This window comes from Lethenteron reissneri, chromosome 21, assembly GCF_015708825.2.
Source record: "Lethenteron reissneri isolate LAM-NWPU_2019-01 chromosome 21, ASM1570882v1, whole genome shotgun sequence".
Taxonomy (NCBI): domain Eukaryota; kingdom Metazoa; phylum Chordata; class Hyperoartia; order Petromyzontiformes; family Petromyzontidae; genus Lethenteron; species Lethenteron reissneri.
This window is the reverse complement of record NC_083799.1, coordinates 12,658,100-12,686,015: the sequence shown is the minus strand read 5'-3', so window position 1 is coordinate 12,686,015 and position 27,916 is coordinate 12,658,100. Positions and strand designations below refer to the sequence as shown.

General features: G+C 51.0%; 1 protein-coding gene and 1 long non-coding RNA gene across 9 annotated transcripts in view; one reads left to right on the top strand and one right to left on the bottom strand.

Annotated features, from left to right (window-relative positions):
- The window catches only part of LOC133345252 (double-stranded RNA-specific editase 1-like), a 212,762-nt gene extending 188,766 nt beyond the window's left edge, over positions 1-23,996 (top strand). Inside the window, exons 9-11 of one of the 3 annotated variants that reach the window (XR_009755426.1) lie at positions 2,170-2,348; positions 12,222-19,583; positions 20,078-23,996. Coding sequence is in view for 1 of the 3 variants with exons in the window: in XM_061555846.1 (XP_061411830.1) it covers positions 2,170-2,348; positions 12,222-12,422 (380 nt within the window). In the remaining 2 variants the exon portion in view is untranslated. Of the gene's footprint in view, positions 1-2,169; positions 2,349-12,221; positions 19,987-20,070 lie in introns of those variants that run through there. The other 2 variants (XR_009755425.1, XM_061555846.1) reach the window with 2 other exon arrangements.
- LOC133345253 (uncharacterized) lies at positions 5,098-24,003 on the bottom strand. 6 transcript variants are annotated; one of them, XR_009755427.1, is made up of 4 exons: positions 23,896-24,003; positions 15,448-15,625; positions 8,760-8,973; positions 5,098-7,119 (listed from the first exon to the last, which is right to left on the bottom strand). It is a non-coding gene; the product is annotated as an uncharacterized LOC133345253 (long non-coding RNA). The 6 variants fall into 6 exon arrangements; XR_009755429.1 differs by having other exon boundaries at positions 15,448-15,574; positions 23,896-23,981; XR_009755430.1 differs by lacking the exon at positions 23,896-24,003 and adding an exon at positions 16,512-16,533 and having other exon boundaries at positions 15,448-15,577.
- Positions 24,004-27,916: the final 3,913 nt, after the last annotated feature.

Genomic DNA, 27,916 nt, shown 5'->3' with positions numbered 1-27,916 from the left:
CACAGTACACGCACACGCAGTACACACACACGCACAGTACACACATACACGCAGTACACACACGCACAGTACACACACACAGTACACACACGCAGTACACACACACGCAGTACACACACACGGGCAGTACACACAGAGGCCCAGTACACACAGTACACACACGCAGTACACACAGAGGCACAGTACACACACACACAGTACACACACGCAGTACACACGCAGTACACACACACGCGCGCGTGCAGTACACACACGCGCGCAGTGTACACACACACACGCAGTACACACACACGCGCAGTACACACACACGCAGTACACACACACGCACAGTACACACATGCAGTACACACACACGCAGTACACACACACACGCAGTACACACACACACGCAGTACACACACACACGCAGTACATACACACAGTACACACACACGCAGTACACACACACACAGTACACACACACGCAGTACACACACACACGCAGTACACACACACAGGCAGTACACACACACAGTACACACACGCAGTACACACACACACGCAGTACATACACACACAGTACACACACACGCAGTACACACACACACAGTACACACACACGCAGTACACACACACACGCAGTACACACACACACACGCAGTACACACACACACGCAGTACACACACACACACGCAGTACACACACACAGGCAGTACACACACACAGTACACACACACGCAGTACACACACACACGCAGTACATACACACACAGTACACACACACGCAGTACACACACACAGTACACACACACGCAGTACACACACACACGCAGTACATACACACACAGTACACACACACAGTACACACACACGCAGTACACACACACACGCAGTACACACACACAGGCAGTACACACACACACGCAGTACACACACACAGGCAGTACACACACACACGCAGTACACACACACAGGCAGTACACACACACACACAGTACACACACACGCAGTACACACACACACGCAGTACATACACACACAGTACACACACACACAGTACACACACACGCAGTACACACACACACGCAGTACACACACACAGGCAGTACACACACACACGCAGTACACACACACAGGCAGTACACACACACACGCAGTACACACACACAGGCAGTACACGCATCATCATCATCATCGAGCGTAGTGCGCCCCGGCGCTTGGCCTGTTCGACACCCGCTGACATTTCCAGCTGATCTCGCACGGCCGTCCCATCGTGTTCCGTCCGCAATTTCCCCGTCTGAATTATCAGGCGTTTGACATTAAAGATCTGCCTCTCTGTCACGTTCCCAAACGGCATTATGACAGCAGTTAAAAAGCAATTACCCAGATTAGCTCCTGACATTTTAATATCACAGGGAGCCGATTAACACGCCGTTTTGTGGGGAGCTCCGAGCTCCATTATTCTCGGCCCGATTCTTTTGCCGTGACATTTTAAATAAAGGCCTCGGAGAGACACACAGAGAGAGAGAGAGAGGAGAGCTCGACGCAGATGCCACCGCCTTCATGCAAAAAAAAACACAATAAGGAAAACAAATAAAAAAACTCCCCATTAAAGTGGTTAAATAAACCGCGCGTACCACGCAATCAGCGCGGAAACTCGCACATGGGCATGGAGCGGGGCTGTGTCGGGAGCGTTGAAGCTGCCCCTCCACCCACCCCCCGCCCTCCGTATGCCCCAACTGTTTGTTAAAAGCTATGAGGTTGTCGCGCTGCGCTTGACTGATGTACCAGGCTAGGTGTACTTCATGTGTATTCATATTCTTAGGTTTTTTAGGTAAAGTTACGTAGGTAAAAAATAAAAATTAATAAAAGTAAAATAAAATAAAAATAAAAAATCACGACGTTTCGGAGGCAACACAAGCTTCCGTCTTCAGGTGGAACCGTCACAGCCACGATAGCTGTATCAAGTAAATGAGAGATTACATGAGCTACCACTCCGTATATATACACTTTTTATTAATATGGCACTTCATGTGCTTTCCGACTCTGCCACCTCGCTGCGTTTTAGCCGCCCGGCACTACCGCTCGTTGTTGTGAGCGCCGCCCCTTTTGCCTGCCACCACCATCACCACCACTACCCCATCTCCTCCACTTCCCCCCCCCCCCCCACGACTCTCCCACCCTCGCAGGCAGCAGCGATCCCGATGTGAGGCGGCCGGGCAAAGCGCCCGTGTGCTGCCTCAACTGGAGCGCGGGGGAGCCGGGTCTGGAAGCGGTGAGCGGAGCCACGGGGAAGGCGGACGGTGGGCAGCCTTCCCGGCTCTGCAAGCAAGCCCTGTTCGCTCGCTGGGCGCAGCTGCACCCCAAGGTGCGAGGCTGCACAAGCAGAGAGCAGCCCCCCCTCCCACTCTCAGCACCAACCACCACCTCCTACCCGTACCCCTCCCACAAGCATTGCAGTGAACCCCCGTACCGTCATCGTGCAGAGCGCCGCTCGGAGTGATATATTTCAGCAACATTGGTTTAGTGGAAGCACCACCGGTTTCAGTTGAATAGGAAACCGCACGCAGAACGAATTCATCCTTGGATTGCGAGCGTCGCAGTTGTCTCGTGAGAAACTGAGCGACTCCTTAACATTGTATGTATTAGTTGCGTTATAGCTTGATCTTACATACGGCTCGCCTTGTAATGTAATGTGAATTGTTGAGCACCCCGAAAACGAGGGGACAAGCTGTAATTGGGCTGCGTAGGAATAACGAGTCGTTGTATGCCAAGGACATCATCTGCTGACGTGAGCCGGGATCGTGAGGCCAACGTGGATTTCTTTTAGGGTTGGAAATATTCTGGATCTTAATCAAATGTCCGATTAGATTTTTGTTGATCTTTAAGGCGGGTAGGTGAGAGCTTAGAACAGCGGAGCTGCCGACTGCTGAGAACCTGGGTTTGAATCCGGGTTTCGACCACATGCAGTTAATCATACGCATTTGTCTAAGATAATCGAGGCTCCATGAATAAACATCATGCAGCAGGTGGGGTCCGGGGGGTGGGACATGTGACCTTGATTTAGTAGCTGGTGTAGAGTCCGTGGAGACTTTGGACAAAATTCCCAGTTGGTGAGACGGCTGAAGCAGATCGCGTCTTGGTGAATTCCTCCCGGTGGTAGCGGTGGTGGCGGCTGTGGCGGCAGTGGTGGCGGTGGTGGTGTCGGTGGTGGCGGTGGTGGTCGCGGCGGTGGTGGCGGTGGCGGCGGTGGTTGTGGTGGTGGTGGCGGTGGCGGCGGTGGTGGCGGTTGTGGTGGTGGTGGCGGCGGTGGTTGTGGTGGTAGTGGCGGTGGCGGCGGTGGTGGCGGTGGTGGTCGCGGCAGTGGTGGTGGCGGTGGTGGTGGCGGTGGCGGTGGTGGTGATCTCGGCGGTGGTGGCGGTGGTGGCAGTGGTGGTGGTGGCGGTTGTGGTGGTGGTGGTGGTGGTGGTGGCGGTGGTGGCGGTGGTGGCGGTTGTGGTGGTGGTGGTGGCGGTGGTGGTGGTGGCGGTGGTGGTCGCGGCGGTGGTGGCGCTGGTGGTTGTAGTAGTGGTGGTGGTGTCGGTGGCGTTTTTTTTCCTGCCAAAACTCTCATCAAGGGAGACCTGGACCGCAGAACAGAGTACGGCAAAACAAAAGTGAGACGGTATAAGCGCGTGAAACAAAGTCATGACATTTTTTTAATGCAAATATACATTTAAGTGCATATATTTTTATAATGAGGTATATCTCGCAAGGGCTTTCATTCGCGTTGTCAAAGGCTCGAAAGTAATATCTCATTAAAATCTGACTGATATTAACTATAAATAATTCTGTGTCTGACACAATTCTGCATGTCCGACAATTTCCCAGTTGTCTGATGGTTATCGTTAAATAATGTACAATTATGACGATGATAATAATGTACATAACATAATTCGTTATCTGGGAGAGCCTCACAGAGTCTCCACGTGGCTGATTCAGGAGGGTCTTGCAATGGGGTGTTTTGGCCAATCTTGATTTGAAGCTTTCGTGACTGCAGGAATCCATACTCTTTGGTTCTTTCGGTAAAGTCACGTAGGTGGAAAAATATCATAAAAGAAATCACGACGTTTCGGGCGCAACACAAGCGTCCGTCATCAGGTGGGAAAACATGGCCTGCTGCTGATGCAGACTGTTTGCTCTCTCAGCGTTGACGTGGGGAAGAAAACCGGAATGGCACGCAGATGGATTCACTCGCCCACTTGCTGTACTACATTTCTGTGGCCACCTCCAGTTTCCTCCGATTGGTTACCCCAGTTTCGTCCAACGCACTCGGGAATGGAAATTTGTCCAGACCTCCCGATGTAGCAGGACCCTCTTAAAAGTGGAGTCTTGGGATTCTATCCAGGCTCTCATGGGGGTTAACGAGCAGCAGCATCAGCAGCAGCAGAACAGAATTGACGCCTGGAGGCACGGGCAGGTGATGATGTTAACTACCTCGCCTGGTATACAGGAGATGTTGGGTTCGATCCCGACCCTGACGCCTGCTGTATATTTTGCGTGTCTCTCTCCCCTTGGTCGTGTGTGATTTTTTTCTCCGGGTCCTCAGGTTTTTTCTTCCACATGTAGAATCAACATGCGTTTTTGAGTATTTGGCTGCTAGAAATGTCCACGCGATAAGCCACTTCGTCGAGCGATTATGTGTGGCCAGGTTGCTACAGAAAGAAAGAGCTGCATCGCTCAGTGGGCCTTACCTGGTAAAATAAAAACATCTTCTTGGTTCTTTCGGTAAAGTCACGTAGAATGGAAATAATAAAATAATAAAAATAAAACATAATAAAATAATTCTCACGATGTTTCGGCAAGCAGCCGTCCTCAGGTGAAGAACAGGTCTGTCGATAAGACAGAGTCTGAATGACAGAGTCTGAATGACTCTGTCTTATCGACAGAGCGAGGGTCTCTATGATGGACCGGACTCTGTCTTATCGACAGACCTGTTCTTCACCTGAGGACGGCTGCTTGCGTTGTGGCCGAAACGTCGTGAGAATTATTTTATTATGTTTTATTTTTATTATTTTATTATTTCCATTCTACGTGACCTTACCGAAAGAACCAAGAAGATGAATCCCTGCAGTCACGAAAGCTTTAAATCGAAAAATAAAAACAGTTGAGCTTTAGTGTCGTGATGGGCAGCTGTCACTATCACTGATTGGGGGGCGGAGTGGTTAACATTGGGAGGGGGAGGATGGGGGGGGGGGGCAGTGGGTGGCGGTGGGGGTGCGGGGCAGGGAGGTGGTTAAAGAGAGAGAAAGGGGTCAGCGTGGCTCGTGATAGTAGTCCGGCTTCACGGGTAAACGCGGCTGACGAGACGCGCTGACTCTCGTGTGCGATGCAAGCGGAGGGCGTTGAGATGTTTTATTTATGGCTTCTCCACTCGCGCTATCATGGAGACTGCTGGGACGCAGTGGCCATGTGGACCGGTCCATCATAGAGACTCTCGCTCTGTCTCTCGAGCGGGCCAGCGAGGGGGGAGTGGAGAGTGAGCGAGTGGCAGATGAGGGATGGGGTTAGGTCTCGGAGGCCGAAGCAGCTGCGTGACGTGCACGCGCGTCGCGCCTAATTGGCACGGGATGAAGCGCCCCCTGGGAGCGAGCGGGCACCTATGCACAGGCACGAGTTCCTCTGTGTGTGTGTGGGTGTCGCTCCGCCGTATGTCACGCGGACGCACACAGCGACGCATGCACACGTGCAAGGCAAAGACAAAAGTACCCCGCGTATAGTCTCAACTTGCTGTTGGGAGGCAAAGTGCTGTGAAGGCCGGGACGGCAACACGAGGGGGTGGGTGGCCAGCACCACTCCCAACCGCCTTTGTCTCCCCAGTGGCGATATTTATACACCGCACTCATTTGAGGTTGAGTCGACCTAGGCGACACCAAAGACCGGGTCAGATAATCGTCACTGGTGTTTGTGTTGCCTCCGAAACGTCGTGATTTTTATTTTATTTTTTATTTTACTTTTATAATTTTTTTACCTACGTGACTTTACCGAAAAAAATCGGCTCGCCAGGTTCGTAGCTCAGCGCGCTCACCGCTGTAGCACCACTCCCCCACACACGGGCGTGCTCCCTCCCCCCATCACGACACCGACGCACGGCTCTCCCTTCCCCTCTCTCCCACTGGAACTTTCACCTCTCATCAGCCCTTCTCCCCAGTAACGATCTCTCGCGCTCTCTCGCGCTCCCTCCGCTGCTGCTCCTAAGGGATCTCTCTAAACGGTATCAACATTTACACGAGCGAGCAAACCACTCACTGGGGGGGGGGGCTGGGGTAGGGGGGCTGGGGGGCGGGGTAAGAGGTGTGGCCTAATTTACCCTTTCCGAGTGGCGGAGCAGAATTGACCCTCCAGCCCGTTCACTGTGTTATTCGTGGAAGTGTTTAAGGGGGTGGTTAGGAGTCCCTACAAAGCCTCCGAACGCCCCAATTTGTTTAACCCATTCCTACCCTGCTATTTTCATCAACTTCTGCACGTAATTGCATTGAACAAAAAGAGGGGGGGGGGCAGAAGCTTCCCGTCCAGCTGAGTTAATTTCTGACTTACACTTTCAGCACACATCCTTCTGAGAGTGCCTATTTATCAGCAACATTAGTTTCAAATAATCAAACTCTGGACCGGTGTAGACACTCAACGTCTCATCATTTAGTCGGGTTAAATTACTCCCAGAAGGTCGTGTGGCCGATGCGATGGACCAGTATCATCCACTATTCTATTCTAATTGATAAACTCGAGAGAGAGAGAGAAAAGGAGAGCGAGAGATGGATCCGTGGTGGTGGTGGGGATCACGATGAATTGGCGTTTGGCATTACATCCTCGCACAAATCTCTCTCGTGAAAGCGTGTGGCGGTAGCGGGAGGGAGGGCGAGAGAGGAGGGGAGAGCGTGCGGGAGAGAGAGAGAGAGAGAGCGTGTGGGAGTGATGTGCCGCAAGTCTGAACGCGGATGGACGCTTGCGGCCATCACTCTTTAGAACTGGCCCGGGTCGGCCACGGGGTCGGCCCGGGTGGCCGCAGATCAATGGCGGGGCCCCGATTCGCTATCCGTGCCGTTCCGCTCCGGCAACCTCCCGCGATGAGCACTCTGATGAGCAGCCCGGCCTGTCAGGGTCTGCAAGTGCGGGGTGGGGGGAGAAGAGATGAAGGAGAGCGAGGAGAGAGAGAGAGATACAGGGGGCTGGGAAGGTGGGGTTCGTGAGGGGTCACACGCAGATGCCGTTCTCGCCGTGGCCGACAAATGGGCCCTGGCTGATTCCGTTGAGGATGAGCGCGCAGCCCTGGGAAGGAAGAGGAGCGATGCGCAGAGTCAGAATCAGAATCTTCATTTAAACTCTGCTGGAGGAATCCGATGAACTATAAGGCTCTTGTTCACGGGGTCATAAAGTGACAACAAAAACAATTAGTATTCTTTGAGTCTTTCGGTAAAGTCACTTAGATAGGTTCAAAGAAAATAACAAAAAGATAGCAAAAAAAAAAAACCACGACGTTTCGATCGCAACACAAGCGATCGTCGTCAGGAGGAAAAAAAGATGACGATCGCTTGTGTTGTGATCGAAATGTTGTCGTTTTTTTGTTATATTTTTTGTTATTTTCTTTGAACTTATCTACGTGACTTTACCAAAAGAATATGAATTCCTGCAGTCACAAAAGCTTTAAGTCAAGATTTAAAGACAATACAGAAACGCGATAGGAGTGCACAGTACAGGAAAGGTAAACATGTCATTTAAAAAAAGATATACAAATAACACATTTTTTTTCATCTTACCAGGTAATAATAATTTCATTTTATATAGCATCGTTCATGCAATTGCATCCCATTGAGTTATTAGCTTCTTTTTCAGAAGCGACCTGGCCACAAATGATAGCTCAACCAAGTGGCTTTTCAAGTGGTAATCCATAGCAGCAAAATCATCTCCATAATCTCGAGGTGTGTGGAGAGGGCGGTGATGGTGGTACCGTCATCGTCGTTATCCCCTGCCGGACGAACGCCTCCCCAAGTCGCCATCTCTCACTGACCCGATAATAAAAAATTCATCTCGCCCCTTGCACGCGAGCTGATTAAATCGCTCCGTCTGCACGGTAGAACGTCCTCTCGGGCGCGTTCCGTCCTTTGACTGCCACTCCGTTGTTAGTGTCGACCAGAAGCCATCGTCCTTTCGAACCGTCAAGTGCCTTTCCCAATGCCCCACTTACTGTGGTGTGCAGGTTACGCGGTGCGAGGTGTGGAGTAGTGGGATGGATGGTGGCGGGTGCCGGGTTCGGGGTGGCCTTGCAGAATTTGTATTTCGCATTTTTCCCCCGAGTAATGTTTTGTTAAACTCAAACGTGCGGTAAGTTTGTACCGCAACTCGGGCACAGCACGGCCTACCGTGCGGGCACACTTCCATTTGCTGGCGGCACACATGAGCAGGCTGAGTTGATGTCGGCTGTTTTCACAATTACTGACCACAGAACCATGCAGAATCTGGGAGTGGACGCGAATCTGAAATTCATGAGCTTCCGAGTGCGCCCTGTCCTCCACCCTCCCCCTCCCCCCTCCTCCTCCCACGCTGCCCGCTTAAAAACAAAAGCTGCACCGAAACTGTGGGATCCACAAGACCCATAGACTGCAGGATTCGATGCACGTGATGCTGTTTGTTTGTGCTCGTCAGCCGGTAACATCGCACTGCTCGGCAAACGCCTCCCCTCATTCTTTTCCATTACTTCCTCTCCCCAGTTGCTCGTGTTCAGCCTTGCCCTCTGAATAATTACCTGATTTCATCTCACTGCGGCCACCTCCTCCGCTGTTTGCTTCTCTCCTTCGTTCGCCTTCTCTCGGTATCCACTCCGCAGTTCATGCTGTTCATCTCTCGTCGGGGTTTTTCTCGTGGCGTCGTCAGCCCCAAAGATGGAATTTTGTCCGCGCGAGGAGGCGCATCATCGAGTGCGGATACGAGGCAGAGTCGAAGGGACCTCGGAAGTTGATCTGTAATGTCCGCTTCCGCGGGGGGGGGGGGGGGGGGGGCTTGAACAGGTGGTCAGCTTACCCCGATCGCTGTGCGATCTTCGAATTGAAGATTTGAGTGTTTTATTTTAATCCACAGATATTCAACCGGGAGAATCCCGTAACATGGAAACCATCGTTTGTCCAGGCAGCCACGTGCCACACACAGCAAACACGCATTTACACGTGACGACAAAACACTTGACAATATACAACAACACACAGTACACGTTTACGTATACAGAGTCAGGACCAGGATTAAGACAACGCGTCTCAATGTACGAGGTATATGTTATGATCCAAATAGCACAATTAGTCTCCCAGTCAACATGGAACGTTGGGCCAACGTTGGTTCAACGATTCCAACGACGTGCCAATGTTGGCTCAATGTTTGCATGTTTACGGGGCTATTCTTGTGGGGAACGAATAGCGTCGGGCCCGTTGCTAATCGGCACTGGCATGACAATGATGGCAGCGCGTTCAGCCTGCAGTGCGATATTAACCCCCTCGCTGCTCTGAAGTTCGCTGCTAGGTTATGGGCCGTCCATAAATGACGCCACGCACCTAGGGGGGGTGAGGGGGGGGGTGTCAGACTTTTGTGACGATGTGTGACGAGGGGAGGGGGGGTGTTGAGAAATGTGACGTCACATCAAAATGCGCAACTTTAAATAAATATAGAAAGCACGTTCTGCTTAATAAAATAGACTTTTTAATAAATGTTTTCTCCTACAACATCAGAGTGCAGCGCCACATTAAATACGCACTACAATGACAATAGTTTAAAGCGATTTGAAGCATGTTTATTTTTTGGGGGGGGAGGGGCAGAGCTTTGTGACGTCATATTTGAAGGGGGGGTCTGACTTTTTGTGACGCCGTGTGATAAGGGGGGGGGGGGGGGTCAAAAATCGTCCAAAATCGCGTGAAGTCAATTATAGACGGCCCCTTATCTCGTAGTCGTGTTGCAGACCACACACCTGTTGGAGACTACACACCTGGTGTAGACTACACACCTGTTGGAGACTACACACCTGGTGTAGACTACACACCTGTTGGAGACTACACACCTGGTGTAGACTACACACCTGTTGGAGACTACACACCTGGTGTAGACTACACACCTGTTGGAGACTACACACCTGGTGTAGACTACACACCTGTTCACCAGGTGTAGCAATTGCGTGGGCCAAACGTCTCACTGCTGCAATATTACCTGCGCACTACACAGTCGGGGTTACACACAGCAGCAACGCGTACGTGTGTGTGTGTGCGTGTTGAATTTCCTTCTCACCACCGTACGTAGCCAAGCGTGATAATCAGAGGTACGGGTGGGGAGGGGGGGTGAAGTCTAACAAACTAAACATAAAAAAACAGCAACAACTTGGCAAGCCCCTTCTGAAAAATGAGAGTATTAAGATTCGGCGATGCTTTCCTGTCGGGTAACAAAAAAAAAAACTTCGTAACAATGATAATACAAACAAAAAAATCCTAGAACTTCCCCAACATGTGCACGGCAACTCAACGGTCTGCGTAGAAGGGGCGCATGGGGGATAGAGGCGACGTTACCACGAATCGCCCTTGGAGGGACCACCCCAGTAGTTCCTCAATAACGTGGCGCATTACAACTTGAACTGTCGATGCGTTCGTGAGCATGAACGTGACAAATCACATTGGCGAATGTACTGCGCTGTTTGCCGTGCGATGGGTACTCGGTTGCGTAGAGAGCGACGGACATGGCTGGACTTTTGGGTGCAAATCGAGTCGAGTCCCTTTGCTGAGGCTGATTGTTTTCAGAGAGTGGTGGTACAATCCTCCAGTTCTGCATGGCTCCAGGTCTCATACAGATGCAGCAGTGAACCAATCACTTCGTGCCCCTCCCCCCCCCTGTTAGTGTGACGCTAAAGCCGATAGAAGGCGGACAAAGCCACCACCGGTTCGTCGTATGAAGCTTCTCTCGATCGGTGGAATCTGGTCGCGATGCACCAACCATTGCCTCGAGCTCCACGTGTGCCATTTTCTGAATGAGGGCCACTCACGATTGTGTCCTTGACCCGCCCACCTCCGATTAACTCGGTTGTCTACGTACGGCGCGAAAGAAGTCCAACATAACGCGTGGCGTGGGCGCCACTGCCAGTGTCTCTCTCGGAGCCCACGAGAACCACGCCCCAACACGAACGGCCACAGGTGGACCACGATCCCTTGCCGATCTCGTCAAAGAGCATGCATCATCACGCGAACTACGGTCACCCACGCAGCGGCGGCCGCTTCCGGCTGGCCATCGAACATAGGCGGTCACTGCATCGCGCGCTTTCGGATGCGCTTCTGCGGCCGTCTGGAACCCTCTTCCTTCCGATATTAGGAAGCCACCGGGGCTGTGCAGTTGTAAATCGTGTAGATTGACAAACACATTTCTGAAGAACTGCTTTGTGAATTGAGTTCCTTGTCCTTCCCCCACACATCCGATTAGCGTGGTCGGCTACGTACGACGCGAAAGTGGCTCAACTTACATACAGTAATAAACTCTTAGGTTTTTCGGTAAAGTCACGTAGGTAAAAAATAAATAATAATAAAAATAATAGAAATAATAATAGAAATAAAATAATAAATCACGATGTTTCGGAGGCAACACAAGTTTCCGTCATCAGGTGTGACCGTCACAGCTAGATTTACTGTCTCAAGTGAGGCAAAATTCCAAGAGACAAGCCCTTAAATACAAGTTGAAGGGGGAGGGAAGGGGGAGGAGGTTATCTGAATGTGGAAGCCAATGAGTGGAACGTGTTAGGGGGGGGGGGCGGGGCTAAAATATAACAGTTGGTGCATCTTGTTGATGTTTTACTCGATGTTGATTGACAATCCAAATACAAAATGAGAGGGAAATTGTTGGTTGGCAATCCAAATACAACAAAGGAGAGGAGAGTGATGTTAAACGCTGGAGATGGCAACACTCAGTAAAGTAGTACATACAGTAACCCCAGCGGAGTTTCAGCAGCCTGGTCCGATTCTTAGCCACGGGTCAACCTCATTGGCGAGTGGTACCGGTCCTAGGTTCGCCCCCCCCACCCCAACCCCGTCCACCCTTCCACGTCACCCTTGACAGATGAGACACACTCTCCTCGCCTCTTGATCCATCACCTGGTTCAAGGAAACGAAATAATCCGCGTGCGGCTACGGTGACGCGATACTCACCACCGCTGCCCCCCCCCCCTCCACCACCGCCCCCTCCTCCTCTGCAGCTCAGCGTCCGCGTGGCCCCTTCAGCCTGCCGTGAGCACCCGGAGGCCACCCCACCGGGCACCTACGCCGAGGCGAAGCAAGCTGCGCGCGACTACCAGGCGGCCAAGCAGCAGCTGTTCCGCGGGCTGCGCAGAGCCGGCCTGGGTGACTGGGTGAAGAAGCCCTTGGAGCAAGACCAGTTCTGCCTGCAGATGCCCTGAGGGCGGGCGGCGCGCACGTGTTTGTTATTCTGCTACTTTCTTTCGGTGCGAGAAAGTAGCAGCAGCAACAACAACAACAGCGGTAACAGCAACAGCAACGACAACAACAACAACACACGCAGGGGGTGTGTGTGTGTGTGTCTGATGAGCGCTCTGTTCCAGGTTATTGGAAATGACACTTTGTGACCTCTTGTTCATGTTCCCTTGCCAAGTAAGAGGGATGTTTCGTTCTTTCGAGCTCTCTCTCTCTGCGCGCGCGGCTGTATCACGAGGTGATCGCGGCGCTATAAATAATTCCGCTATGAATGCCAGGGCAGGGTTTTTTTTTAGAGAGAGACCCGTGGCAAGACTTTAAATTGGCCCGCGACATGTCACCTTGATTGCACGTTTGGCTTAGACCCGACAACGTTAATTAACGCGTGGAAGGTTTATTTTTTATTTTATGTAATTCTCAGAGCCCGGGATTTGTTAACTAACCATCTTGCCGCGGCTGCAGGGCCTCGGACTCGCGGTGCCGCGGTGCGGAGTCGCGACTGGCTAGCTTTTAATGCGGCTTTAAAAAAAAAAACAAGCCCCGTTCACGCATGAGTGGTGCATTCCGATTGGCCTAGCCCGAAAAAGCAGAGAGAAACGACGCGGCCCCGCAGTGGTGACGGCTGCCCCCCCCATGTAGCCAAGACGCACGGAACACTGCCACCCCTCCCCCCCCCCCACACACACACAGTATTCTACATGTGCACGCGTAATGATGATTCTTCTTGCTCCAAAAGCAAACGAATTAATTTGGTGGTAGTGCTGCTGCGTTGGCAGTGGTGCAAGAGCGCGTATACTATTAATAATACAACAATACATTATCACAATCACGCATGCAAGGGTGGATTCATTACAGTTCAAGTTGCATCCAACGTGGTTCCATTGGGGTAACGGTCGGAATGAATGACAGGCTGGATCGAACAGGGCCCGTTGAGTTGGTTGTGATGAAGCCAAGAGACCAGGATAGAGTCTGGCTCACCAACTCGAAAAAGTTAAAATAAATAAAAAAAACTAAATCGGTACAGAAGCAACTGCATCTATCGCACGAGGTGGAATAGAAAATGTTCGAAAAAATATAATTCCCTGCAACGTAAATCTGCTGGGGAAGATTTGCCTCCAGACGGAACACGGCACAAAGTACAACACGAAGCTACAGAGACATTTAACATATAGAGGGGTGACTAGAGCACTTATATGCAATTGCAAGTGAAGTGATCATAACGAATCGACAAATTATCCTCTCAACTTGTACATTTAGGTGGGGGGAGTAATCTCGGACTTGTTTTGGAGCGATGGATGGAGGCAGTGGGGGGGGCGACACAGAGAGCACGGGGCGAAGCGACGGAACAAAGGAACGAGCGAGACATCCGATAGAAATCAAATGGTACAAACCGTTGTAAAATATTCGATTCTTAATTGACCCCCGAATTGTGGCTATTCCTTGAATAGCGTAGAGGTTGAGCTCATCACGTGCCTAAAGCCGATGCTTTAATTTAAAACAGCATACAACCCTGGTGCCTATTCATCATCATTATCATCATCCAGCAATACACTGCTGGATGAAGGCTTCCTCACGCCTTTGGAGCTGCCGTGACGTATTGGCCCTCTATCGGCAGGTTGCATGCCTGGTGGAGTAAAGCGTGGGTTCTCCCACCTCGTACCACGACGCTTGGTCAACGTGATAGTCGACAATATATTATCTAGAGCTCCCTCTAGCGGAGGCCATTCCACCAGCAGTGGCGCGGGCAGGCAATTGCAGGGTTGCGCCTTAAGCTGTAGCTGCGGCAAATCGTAAGTTAGCCATCGTAATCCGCCCAAGGTTACCAAGTCGAGTGCCCGATTCTTAATACGGGTTCTATTTTAAGGTGGGTCACAGAGAGAGAGAGAGAGATGTGCTGAGTAATATCGGTGTGACGTCTAAAACATGTCGAACAAATTTAGAATCCATCTCGCGAACAATTCCCCGCCGTCATTCATTCGCCACTTGCGCAGTAACGAGTAGGGCGTGTGCAGAGGAAGAAGACCCAGGCAATTGCTAACATATGCCTAACACCGGGCAGATTTTTTTTTAATTAAACAAACTTCATGTAATGTTTCAAACCAGGTGGCTAATTGGATACAATTTGCGCACCGTAATCTCTGCGCTACGACGTGATTTGCCTTGAGGTAATGTGTTAATAATGAGCTTCAATTGACAACTGAACGCCCAGTCTCAGCCCCCCCCCCCCGTCTCATCGTTTGTCAGCTCCTCATTTAGTAAAGAGGCCGCGTGCCGTGCCTCCACCCTCACGTCGCTCCAGGCTTCCCAACTGCCACGGCACTTCGGTGCCAAGGGTGACGAACTCAAAGCACATGGCACAGTTCGCCATCGCGTCCCCAGCTATTGAACAACACAATAACAAACAAAAAACATCAACCGCAAGTCCGCGCGGATACAAATTCGCAAATATTCTCCCGAAAATAAACTCGCCGCTCGGCGGATTAAGGCAAATCCACGACACTTTTTTCGTCCTTGCTTTGTGAACGGACCTCCATTGGCATCACGGCTGTCGCTGCGTCTCGATAGTCGGTTTGTGCCCCCTCGATTAGTCCGAGACGGACGAATAGTACCTTTCTTCATTACTGACAACTTGCAGCTCAGCACACGGCAGATGCCTGCGCAGCGTGACTCACGACCTTCTCTTGATACCAAGATCCAGGATGGTCACGTCTATGCGCCGCTTCTCGGTGGCAGCCCCAACAGTCTGGAACGATATCCCTCTGCACATTCGCAGCATCACCTCAATCGCCTCCTTCAAGAGACACTTAAAAACTCACCTCTACAATCATGCTTTCGAGCGACTCTGAGCTTGGCTCCGCGTCTCTGAGTTGCGGCCACTACAGTCTGCAAATTTGCGCGCGTTACAAATTGAACTATTATTATTATTATTAGTACTCAACCGTTCAACGCAACTTCTGAGATACCAGACAACCCACGCCAGGAGCTCCTTACTCGTTGAGTCATCGCGGCGGCTTGAGGCTCCGCTGAGATGACGCTGCACGCACCCGCCGCGTGAATTGCGCCTCAGTGCCGCAGCGAGCCGGTGCCAGCCCATCGCACACGTGGCCCGTGTAGTCATCTGCTGGCCCATAGACAGGTGGTAGGCAGGTGGTAGGCAGGGCTGCCACTTCTAAGGGTATACAATGAAAACCCAGCGGCAGTGACACACTCATTCTTGGTTGCTGGGTTAGATCACGTGGGCACAATGCTAATGTGTGTCGTACTCCCTCCTTCATACAACACAGCCGAAAAAAATGTACTCAACTTTTTTAAAGTAAATATTTGTAGTTTACCAGGTAAGGCCCACTGAGCTATATAACAATTTTCTAGAAGCGACCTCGCCACAAATGATTGCTCAACGAAGTGGCTTATCGTCGTGTGGAAATATATAGCGGCCAAGCACGCTAAACAAATATTATTATTTCTAAATGTGGAAGGAAAAACCTGAGGGCCCGGAGAAAAATCCATGAGATTACTGGGAGAACATGCAAACTCCAAAAATACAGGCGTCACAGTCGGGATCGAACCCACACCTCCTGTATACCAGGCGAGGTAGTTAACATCTCACCATCTTGGCGCCGATTTACTGTTTGCGACGGCACACCACCGGTATAATGATAATAAATCCACACACGTGGCCCCGCTGTTTCGACTTAACGGGCGCCATGGAAAATACTGTGGATGTAATAATCATTAAATATGTTCCACCGTCCGCTCCTAGTGGATATTCAACGTTTCCGTTTGGATTGTTCGAAAAGTGTAGAGGTCGTGCGTTGTTGGCGTCATGATACAAATTGGCCAAGTTTAAAACAATGACTTCATTGGGAAACAAATAGCAATCGTCGCCCGCTACTGGGACAACCTGACCAGGACCCTTATGACAACAAACGCTCCTGGACAAACAAATCATGAAAAGAAGAGGAATATCTCACAATACAAAAAAACGGGAGAATTGAATGTTCATGCATGATCTCGAGTGGTGCCCTATGGCGCCTGATGATGGAACGGACAACAACCTGGACTTTTAACGTGCTGGGAAGCCTCGCTGATTGCCCAGAACAGCGAGCTCAACAAGACGACGACCCTGGGAAAACCGGGACAGGTGGCAACCCTATATATGAGAAATACATAAATAAAATACATCGTAAGCATGCCCATCCAGAGCTGTCGATCCCAGATCTGGCCTCACCCCGTGTGTGAAGTACCGACCTGACCAACGCGTGTCTCTGTCTGTGAGCACGCGAACTTCTTCAGCACCGATTGACTGGATCGGTTGATGTCATGCGAATGGACTAGAGGGCCAGGTGCATGACCTCAGCTGTCCACCTCACGATGGCTGGGGGCACTTCATGCAGAACGCTGCGTGCAGCCGTGAGCGCTGCTACTGCTTACGTGTTGGCAGGCACATTCAGTTTCATTTATTAGAAATAGCCCTGTGAGCCATGCGGCTCTTGCCTCGGGTGCAACCGCAACAACCAAAAACATGAACAAAGAACATCAGAGACCCCCCGTGGTCAGGTTTGACAGCGACTGCCGGAGCAATTTCTGCCGGTTTAGCGCCGACAATCGTCGAGACGGCGCTGCATTCGATCCGCGTTGTATACATTTGGATTGCATTGTACAGCCTCGGAGCCCGAGTACGCAGACTGTAGTAGTAATAGTAGCAGTGCCGTGCTTAGCGCTAAATAGAGCCACGCGTGGCATCCGGGCAACGGTAAATTCGTCCCACTTGCGGCTGACCTCACGTTGAGGTCACACGTTGGCGAGTTTCACTGGGGGTCCGTGTCTCTGCGAGCAATTCGAGGTCACCGCTCGGGGTCAGCCGGGCCCTTTGTTGTGAAAGTGATTCGTGACCTCTTGCTCCCGTGCCCCCCCCCACCCCCCGCCACATGCCTCGTGAGCTAGTGGAGGGTCTTGCGATGAGCGTTATGTTCACAAAAGGCGATTTTTGGCGCTACAGTTGAAGCAACAACAATAACAACAAACCCAATTCCTTTGTATACATGTATAAAAAAATATATCACCGCGCGTGCGATCACAGCTTGCGAGTGGATTTCAATGGCTTTCTCGCCAGGCGTTAAAAGGAGGGAATTACATTTGAGGCGACCTCAACTTTCTTGCAAACTGTGTGCAGATCGAGTGCACGGACGCACGCATGCATTTGGTAAAACGTCTGGTTGCCTTGCGATGTTAGACGTCGTTTAGGGAATTCGTCATTGGCAAACGTGGTGTTTGCTACAAACAAATGTGGCGATTGGTGTGGATCGTCTGAGTTGGGAATTGTGTGTCTTAGCCAATGAAAACGGCATCTGTTGAAGACCGTGTGTTGATGGGAAGTCACGTGACCTCTTACGGTGATTTAATCGAAAGTGGCCATCCCAGTTTCCCACTCGGGCAGGAGTCGGCAAACAAGAACAAGAAGAGACATTTTTTTCGAATTCGGAAAAAAAAAAGACTCAATATTTCAAAAGCCGCAATGCACTCTGTGGTTAATATGAGATCGTGAGTCATTCATAAATAACGCCACGAAGCAGTCCTTAAAGAGCCGCATGCCACTCCGGGGCCGCCGACTCCTGCACTAGGTTGAAGGGGCAGTGAAATGTACCCCGCTGCGTGCCACGAGTTAGTTTTTTTTTGTTATTTTTGTTTTTGCAATACAGAAATTGTCGTGCCCTTCACTCTGCGGGTAAACAAGAAGCGGGCCGTGGAAGGTGTGGTGAGGAGGGGGGGGGGAGGGAGGTTCCGCGCGATGAGCGCAGAGCCCCCGACGATTCCCCGCCAGGCAGCCGCTCAGATAAATATCGATCGCCGCGTGCCGCGCGCCGAATTCTGCTGCTTTTAAACAATGCGGCGAGGCACCGAGTGTGTCGTGTGCGTGAATGATGTCCGCTCGAGGGTTTAGAGCTTTAGACCCTTTACAAAAGCCTTCACGCCGCGTTTCTGAGGCTCCTGTTCGCTGCCAAAACGCCCAGTGCGGTGGGGTTTCTCCATCCCCCAAGCTACGCGCGCTCAACTTGAGCTGGCAATGAAGCGGATTCTTAACCCCCTCTGCGCCCCCCTCCCCTTTCCCCCCTCCCCCCACCCCCCTCCCCTCTCCCCCCGCCGCCCGCTACTTTCAGCGTCTGCCAAATTTGTCTTCTCTCCTGCGTCTGGACAGGACGGTGGCTTTGAGTGCGCGGCGCGTAACGATGCATCGATTCGTGGAGTCAAGTGATTGTTTTGTTTGTGCTCACGATGCGGGCATGGAATGACGCGAGTGTGAGAATCGATGATTGACGACATGCAGGCCACAGGAGGCGAACGCAGCTCTAAAAACGGAGACAAAATGAGACATTCTACAGACTACGGATACAATAATGACCGTATCCCTGAATGGAACTGCATCACGTGACAATTCGTCTCAAGTTGGTGTGTTGTGGGGTGGGTGGATTGTCACATGGCTGGCAACGAGTTCAGTCTGGAGAGGCTGTGTGTGTCACGCATATCACACGGCATGAACTTCACACACTGCACTTGCGATAGTGTGTTATATATCAACAAAGTGTTTGAGTTGGAGTTATCTGCTATAATAAATCAGCAACCGCCCAAAGCGCCTGCCATAGTCGTTCCTGTACAGTTGACCGCATTACGAAGTCAACAAATATTTACACGGCCACCTTGACGATTGCGCATCGCTGTTTCCAGAAGGGACGCTAAGAAGTCAAAGTGATTCTCCTGCGCGAGTGTGCATTGCGGCGGTGATCATTACGCGTGGCGACCACTGAGCCAGTGGTGAAAATGTCACATTCCTGTGACGGAGATGAGTCTCCCCATAGGTTCAACCACTGCAGACCTCCTCACGAAGTGCTGATCGGAGGGATGATGGACTGAGTCGATGATCCCCCAGCCTGCATTTAAACTCGCAAACCTCCCGATTGCGAGCCCCCCCCCCCCCCTCTGGCGCGACGTCACGTGACCGGTTTGAGTCGGTGATATGGTCAATGACTGTGACGCATCTGCGATATCATTGTGCGTGCGCTGGACATTGCGCCTAATGTCTATTAAATGCACCCACAGCAGTGTGGATGGTCGTGTGGAAGCAGCTTAAGGTAAAAAATACTGGTGATCATTGGTTTTTTACCCTTTTATCTGGCAACAAAACTGACACCTTTTTTTTACAAGGAGTCATGTTTGCATAGACCACAATACCTGCAGTCATAATGCAAACAAAAACATAACTCTGATAATGTATGCACTGTCCTTGAAGTTGATTGGTCCACACCCGAGACAGCTTTCCTTAGAGCCTAGTCTCACATGGTGTTGGACCAGATGACGCCAAAAGGCGCACAACTCAAAGACAATGCACCATCAGAGTATGAGAGCTCGGGGTAAGCATTTACACCATTGGAACCTCATTTGCCAGTAAAAAAATGTGAGACGAGGCTCTAAGAAAAGCTGTCTCGGGTGTAGAACAATCAACTTCAAGGACAGTGCATACATTATCAGAGTTATGTTTTTGGTTTGCATTATGACTGCAGGCATTGTGGTCTATGCACACATGACTCCTTGTAAAAAAAGTGTCAGTTTTGTTGCCAGATAAAAGGGTAAAAAACCAATTATCATATTATTTACTGCGAAATGAGGTTCCAATGGTGCAAAAAATACACCTCAATGTCCACCTCGTTAATGTGCTCATTGGCACGGCTAAGTAAATCCAGCCTGTCCCCAAACGGGTGTCGAACCACCGCGGCGCGCCGCTAGCCGAGTTGCAACGGAGTTGAGTAGCAGACAGAAGCGGCAATATGCAGGTGTGCACATTTCTCGTGTCAGGATGCAAAAGAGTCCAAAACCACCGCGTGCGTGCCCCGAGAGGTCGACCGCAGGGCTCACGGGCGCGGTGAGTGGACGGGCGAGGAGATCGCCGGCAAACTGGGAAGAGACCAGAGGCGGGTTGTGGATGCCTCAGTCTCGAGAGAGTGGGGCGGGTAGGCAGGCGGGTAGGGGGTGGGAGATACGCCTTGCCCTCTGGGTCTGATGGGATCGGCGGTCCCGATGCTCGGCTCGCAGCAGCCATTCGTCGGCTCCGTTTATTTTGTCACGCGGCGGCGGCGGCGGCGGCGGCGGTGGAGGTGGAGGGGGCGGGCAAAGCGGAACGCGTTGCGCGTGGGGATCGCTGTGTGTGGTTAAGGCGACGCATTAAACGCTGCTGCTGCTGCTGCTGTGGATGCTGGTGGGGGGGCGTGCGCACGGATGTTGATCGCGTGGTTTGCAATGCCTCCTGGACAACAACTACCCCCAGCCTTTCGGTGGTGATATTCCGTATATATATAAATGTATTAACTTGCCTGTCGACCTTTTTTCTGTCTTTCCCTCTTGCCGCGTGTCGGTATGTGCAGCCGTGTATGTCCGTCCGTTGAATAAAGTGTGCGTGAAAACTGGGCGCTTGCTCGTCTACCACCCCCCACCCCCCACCCACCTCCTCTGAGTCTGTATCGCTGTTTCACGTCTGCCTCCGCCAGCCGCCTCGCCAGGCGGTTCTCCAAGTGTCCTGGTTACTTCAATGGAATCCGTCAAATGGACGAGAAAAAAATTAACCCGTAAAAAAACAAAGTTTTTCACTATAAATCCTTTATATGCGTGGCGACTAGAGTCCTCTCGTCCTCTGGCTTGAGATGGCTGCCACCTATGGGTCAGATGATTGTCTGCCAGCATTAAGCAATTGGTAATTAAATATTTTTTTAAAATTCCCGAAACAGTGTAAAATTTTGGAAAAAAAATTTCACGAAAATTAATTGTCACGCACAACGAGTCTGTGTGGAAAATGTCAGCTCGATTGGATCACGGGAAGTGGGTTAAAAAACGACCGAAAGATTTGCACGGTTCTAAGCAAGCAAGCAAGCACGCAAGCACGCAAGCAAGCAAGCGAACTTAATATAAAGGATTTAAAAAATGCCCGTCGTCATCGTGAGAGCTACTAAGCAGAACAGCCGTAGGGTTCGTTTCAACGCTCAGACAATTTGCGTGCGAAGCACAACGCCACGTGCGCCTTGTGCAGCATCCACGTGACGCGCTTCGCGGTCAGCCCCGTCGTAGGCCGCCGACAAACAGAGATTGGGACGACTGCCGCGATGTTTTTTTCCTGTCGCCAGTCACTCGCATTCGATCAAATGTATTGCGATCGTGACCTCGGATAAAGAGCTACTCACGATGGCTCATTTTAGCGTAACGCGCAATGTCTGCGTGACGTTGACACGTCACCACGTTGGCGCGTGTCCGAGTCCTGCCCCATTTCGATATTGGCGAATTTGTTAATTTGCCTACATAGCGAGACACGATTTTGCCGGCACGTGGTAGCTCGGTGGAAGTGAACGGCGGCGCGGGATGTGCGTCGAAACCTGCAGCACCGACCCTGGGGAAAGTAGAGGCAGTGATCGAGTCAAAGGGCACAGCGGCGTCCTGCACAGACAGGTGGTGTGTGGCAGGTGATGTGAGACGGGCGTTAGAAATTCCACGTTAACATGGTGGGGGGGGGGCAGCCTCTCTGTAGCACGACCACTTTTTTGACGGGGCGATGTTTATACACCGCACTCGGTGCTCATTTAAGGCTGAGTCGACCTAGGGGAGACCCACGACCGGTTTAGATCATCTTCGTTGGTGTTGGTGGCCGTGAGTGGGAATCGATCGCGAGTCGCCGGGTTCGTAGCCCAGCGCGCTCACCGCTATGCAAACGTCTCCGCACTAAGACAAAGACTAGCCCCCCCCGCCCCCCCATAGACTTAACAGACCCGTTGAGTCTGTCAAGGCGATGTTAGCGAGCAGCACTTATGAAAGACCGGCACGGCACACGAGGGGTGGGTTGGCCAGCACGGGACACGACACACACGCTCGCCGTCCGAGCTCCTCCATGTGGTGCGTAAAAGCGACACGTGTCTGAAACGATGGCTGCGTTGGGGCGCATTGATTGGGATAAGGAGATGGGCGAGTTTGCAGGACGGGCGAGACGCAGCTTGCGAATGGGGGGAGGCGGCAGAGTTAAAGGCGGTCTCGCCATCGTCCCCCGTCTACCGCCGAGACCGGGAGAGGCGCTTTCCCGTTCGTCATTCCGGGCACGCGGAGCCCATTCGCAAACGCCACGAAGTCACTGCCCTCCCCTGGATGGCGCGCGACCGCAAGTTGCGGTGGTCAAAATGAATAAGCGAGGGAAACTACTATTCACCACTACTCACCACTACACTCACCACTACACTCACCACTACACTCACCACTACACTCACCTCTACACTCACCACTACACTCACCTCTACACTCACCACTACACTCACCACTACACTCACCTCTACACTCACCACTACACTCATCGTTACACTCACTGCTACACTCACCACTACACTCACCACTACCACTACACCCACCACTACACTCACCACTACACTCACCACTACACTCACCACTACACTCACCACTACACTCACCACTACACTCACCACTACACTCACCACTACACTCACCACTACACTCACCACTACACTCACCACTACACTCACCACTACCACTCACCACTACTCACCACTACACTCACTACTACTCACCACTACACTCACCACTACTCACCACTACACTCACCACTAAACTCACTACACTCACTACTACACTCACCACTACTCACCACTACACTCACCACTACTCACCACTACACTCACCACTACACTCACCACTACACTCACCACTACACTCACCACTACTCACCACTACTCACCACTACACTCACCACTACACTTACCACTACTCACCATTACACTCACAACTACACTCACAACTAATCACCACTACACTCACCACTACTCACTACTACTTACCAATACACTCACCACTACTCACCACTACTCACCACTATACTCACCGTTACACTCATCGTTACACTCACCACTACACTCACCACTACACTCACGTTACAGTCATCGTTACACTCACCACCACTCACCACTACACTCACCACTACAGTCACCGTTACACTCATCGTTACACTCACCGCTACACTCACCACTACACTCACCGTTACCACTACATCCACCACTACACTCACCACTACCACTCACCACTACACTCACCGCTGCACCCATCACTGCACACATGCCTCATTGATTTACTCATGACCCGTATTCTTTCAGTTACTCATTCCTCCCGTTCATTCATTCAACCTTTCTCTCTTATTATTGTCGCATTTACTCACTCATTTCCTCACGTGCACACGCTGTATTCTGGCGAATAGCGAAACATTTCATTTTACAATGCACATAAGCGCTTCAAGGTCCAGTTGTAGAATTTCTCAGTACATATGAACAGAATTGTATACTTTTTGTTTAGTTCTGAGGCATTTCTCTCATTCAATCATTCATGCCTCTAATTTGTTCTCATTCTTACCTCAATCCTCTCTTTCTTCATATTTGATTTTTTACCTCTTTCAATCAAAGATTTCGCCCAGCACCTCCCATGAGCCTCCTCTAAACTTCCTGCAGGCCCATGCCGTTGCTATGGATACCGTTGCTAGGGATGCCGTTGCTAGGGATGCGTTGCTAGGGATGCCGTTGCTAGGGATGACGTTGCTAGGGATGCCGTTGCTAGGGATGCCGTTGCTCGTGATGCCGTCGGTTAGAGATTCCGTTGTCAGAGATGCCGTTGCTAGGGATGCCGTTGCTAGGGATGCCGTTGCTAGGGATGCCGTTACTAGGGATACCGTTGCTAGGGATACCGTTGCGAGGCTGGCGGTTGATCTTCGTGGCCGGCACCAGCAGATACCCATTTTAACTTTGTAATGCACATAAGCACATTAGCGTTCCGGGGCTTTGAATTTAGCAGTGGTATTAACGCGTTCGAACGCCCATAACTCGGCAAGGAAAGGTCGTGGGGGAATGCGTTTTGTAATTTTTTTTGTGTAAGACTGGCGCATTTACAGAGGGCATACTTTCGATCGTGGCTTGCAAAATGTGTATTCGTGTAAGGTCATGTTCAAAGTGGCCCATGCCCATGTAGAGACGTACAACGTAAGAATGTTACATCTTCTTTGGTTCTTTCGGTAAAGTCACGTAGGTATGAAATAAAATAAATCACGACGTTTCGGGCGCAACACACGTTTCCCCACCTGATGTTGGACGCTTATGTTGCGTCCGAAACGTCGTGATTTATTTAATTTAATTTTCTACCCACGTGACTTTACCGAAAGAACCACAGAGTATGCATCCCTGCAGTCACGAAAGCTTCAAATCAAGATTGATGTTACATCTCTCGATGATTCTGTAGACTTGGATGAAGTCGTCAGGGATTCTTCTCTGCACCAGACGAGAGAGAGAGTCTGTATTTAGAGGCTGCATCTGCGAATTGGCAGCACTGCTTGAGTCCAGAAGTCGCCCATGTGACCCTCCAAGGCAGGGAGTGTCACGTGTATACCCCTGGTGACCAAAACTAAACAAAACGCCACGCTTATTATTCACTTTTCATCATAATACTCTTCTCATATTGTGGTTGCTTCATTAGTATTGTTATTCCTAGATTATGGGCTGTCCATAAATGACGTCACGTACCTATGGAGAGGGGGGGGGTCAGACATTTGTGACGAGGGGGAGGGGTTGAGAAATGTGACGTCACATCAAAATGCGCAACATTAAATAAATATAGACAACACGTTCTACATAATTAAACAGACTTTTTAATAAATGTCTTCTACAATATCAGAGTGCAGCGCCACATGAAATACGCACTACAATGACAATTGTTTAAAGCGATTTGAAGCATGTTTATTTTTCTTGGGGGGGGGGAGGGGCAGAGCTTTGTGACGTCATATTTGAGGGGGGGTCTGGCTTTTTGTGACGCCGTGTGACGAGGGGGGGGGGGGGGTAAAAAATCGTCCAAAATCGCGTGACGTCATTTATGGACGGCCCCTTATGGTAAAAGTACTCGAAAAAATATACTTAAAACCGTGAACCTGTTTGTGCATGGATTTGCTCAGGTGTCGGCAGCCTGCGTTTGAACACACACAAGACACAGACATAGACCCCCCCGTATAGCCTTACCAGGCTCGCGGGCAAGTGCTGTTTTAGCGAGCACCTGTCATATCCTGCACGGAACACGAGGGTGTGGGTGGCCAGCACCACGCCGGGCTGCCTTTGTATCTCTCGTGGTGATCTTTGCACTCCAAGCACTCACTTGTATGCATGTATGTTGAGCTACTTTCGCACCGTACGTAGCCAATCGTGCTAATCTGAAGCCAAGCACCAGTTCAGATAATTATCATGGTGGTGAGATGTTAGCTACCTCGCCTGGTATACATGAGATTGTGGGTACGATCCCAACCCTGACGCCTGCTGTGCATTTAGAGTTTGCATGTTCTCCCGTGGTCGTGCGAATTTGTTTTCTCCGGGTCCTCCAATTATTTTTCCTGCAGCTTTAGAAACACGCGTTTAGAGTATTTGGCTGCTTTGAATGTCCACGTGATAAGCCACTTCGTTGAGCTCTCATTTGTGGCCAGGTGGCTAACTAAACAAGGACTTATACAGCGCAGTGGGTTCTAAAACAAATGTTTAACTTTATAGTTTAGTCACTGGTGTTGGCTGTGAACCGCGGCAATACACAAACACACACAAATCTTAACACACACAAGCCTAGGCAAGAAACACGCAGAAGGAAGTTATATTGCGTGCCATTTGATGCGTTGATTCTAGCCGGACACGCTGTCCTGTCGCGTCGAGTTGAAGGCAACTGGCAGAACTTTCCAACCCTGAGCTCCTCGACTGCCAAATGGAATCCGCTGTGCGAGACAAATCTTTTCCCATTCGATACTCCTATCGCACGCATCTGAAAATTGGCTAACACGCAGGACGGCCGTCCCCGCCATGCGCTGTGCGCTCTGCGGAGTGTGGGTCACCCCTGTGTGACTTTGCGCGGCTCACAGAGAACACTTAAGGCAGCCGTGTCGGAATTGTCGCGAACGCACATTTAGAGCCCTTTGTCAATCCACTGCTGGGATGACGGCATCCATGCGCCGGTTGGGACGGGGATGGCTTTCGGATCACGCTTTAACACCCCGCTGATTAGTGCGGGGAGCATAGACGTAGTGCAGTGTTCTTTGGTAATTTTCAGAGGAGGGACACTTTCCCCGATACGACATTATCAGTGGTGATGGCCGCTACACGTTTGAAACCATTGTTGGGTTTGACAGCAGCAGCACGATGATGATGATGGGGTGTGTGGTGTTCACGTGTTGTGTGTTGTCGGGGGCCGCACGTCAGGGGCCGCACTAAAGGCCACCAGGGGCCACCAGTGGCCCGCGTGCCTCACAATGAAGAACACTTCCGTAGAGGAACAGGAGTACAGTACAACACAACAATGGATTTTTTTTCCAGCAACGCCCTCGACTGCACGGCACTGCAGCCCGATGGCAACCTGTTTGTTCATGGTGGCCACAAACTGGAGCACTATCCCAGACTCAACGGCGCTTAGCATCCGAGATCTCACGCGAGGATCGGGCCTACTTGCAAGTGATGTGGTGAAATGCAGTGATGCCACCGGGCGCACGTCACAACTGTTCACCACATGGGTGAAAAAAAAACAGATTTTTCCAGCGGCAGGCATCGGGTTTTTTCTTTAATACAATTAAACCCGATTTCGGGGAATTAAAACCTGGTTTAATGAATACGAAACTCTGATCCAAGGCGTAGGCTGCTTCCTCGTCGGTGCTGCTATCGTACTCGGGGGGCCGTCGGGCGTGGGGTAGTCGTAGAATGCGGCGGGCAGGTTGGTCTTGATGAACACGAGCTTCTCCTCCACAATCGTGGGCGCCAGTGAGTTCCTTAGCTTGGAATGGATGAAGCCCATCGTTGAGAAGCCGGCGAAGTGCGGTTCTGCAATTAGAACCAATTACACCGGATTTCTCCCAATCTCAGATGATCGGGTTTTAATATAAAAAGACCATTAAACCCGATTGTAAAAAAATCCGACTGTGCCCCGCTTGGTTCACCACCTTCCTCGCCGATGAGCATAACCCATCATCACGCGAACTCGCGACTTCCTCGCAGCAACAGCGGCGGCTTTTGGTCATCCATCGAACAAAGACGGCGGTGACCGCATCACGTGCTTCCGGATGCGCTTCTGCGGCCGTCTGGAATGCTCCTTCCAAACGATATTAGGAAGTCGCTGAGGCTATGCACTTTACATTCGAGATTGGAAACGAATTCTAGATTTGAAGCTTTCGTGACTGCAGGGATTCATATTCTTAGGTTTTTTCGGTAAAGTCACGTAGGTAAAAAATTAAAATTGGAAGCGAACTTTGTGCAAATATCTTTGTTGAGTTTAGTCTGTCGCCCTTCTGCCGCGCCTCCGATGAGCACGGTTGGCGACGTACGGCGCGAAAGAAGTTCAACCGACCTCGAGTGTGACCTGGCAGAGAAAA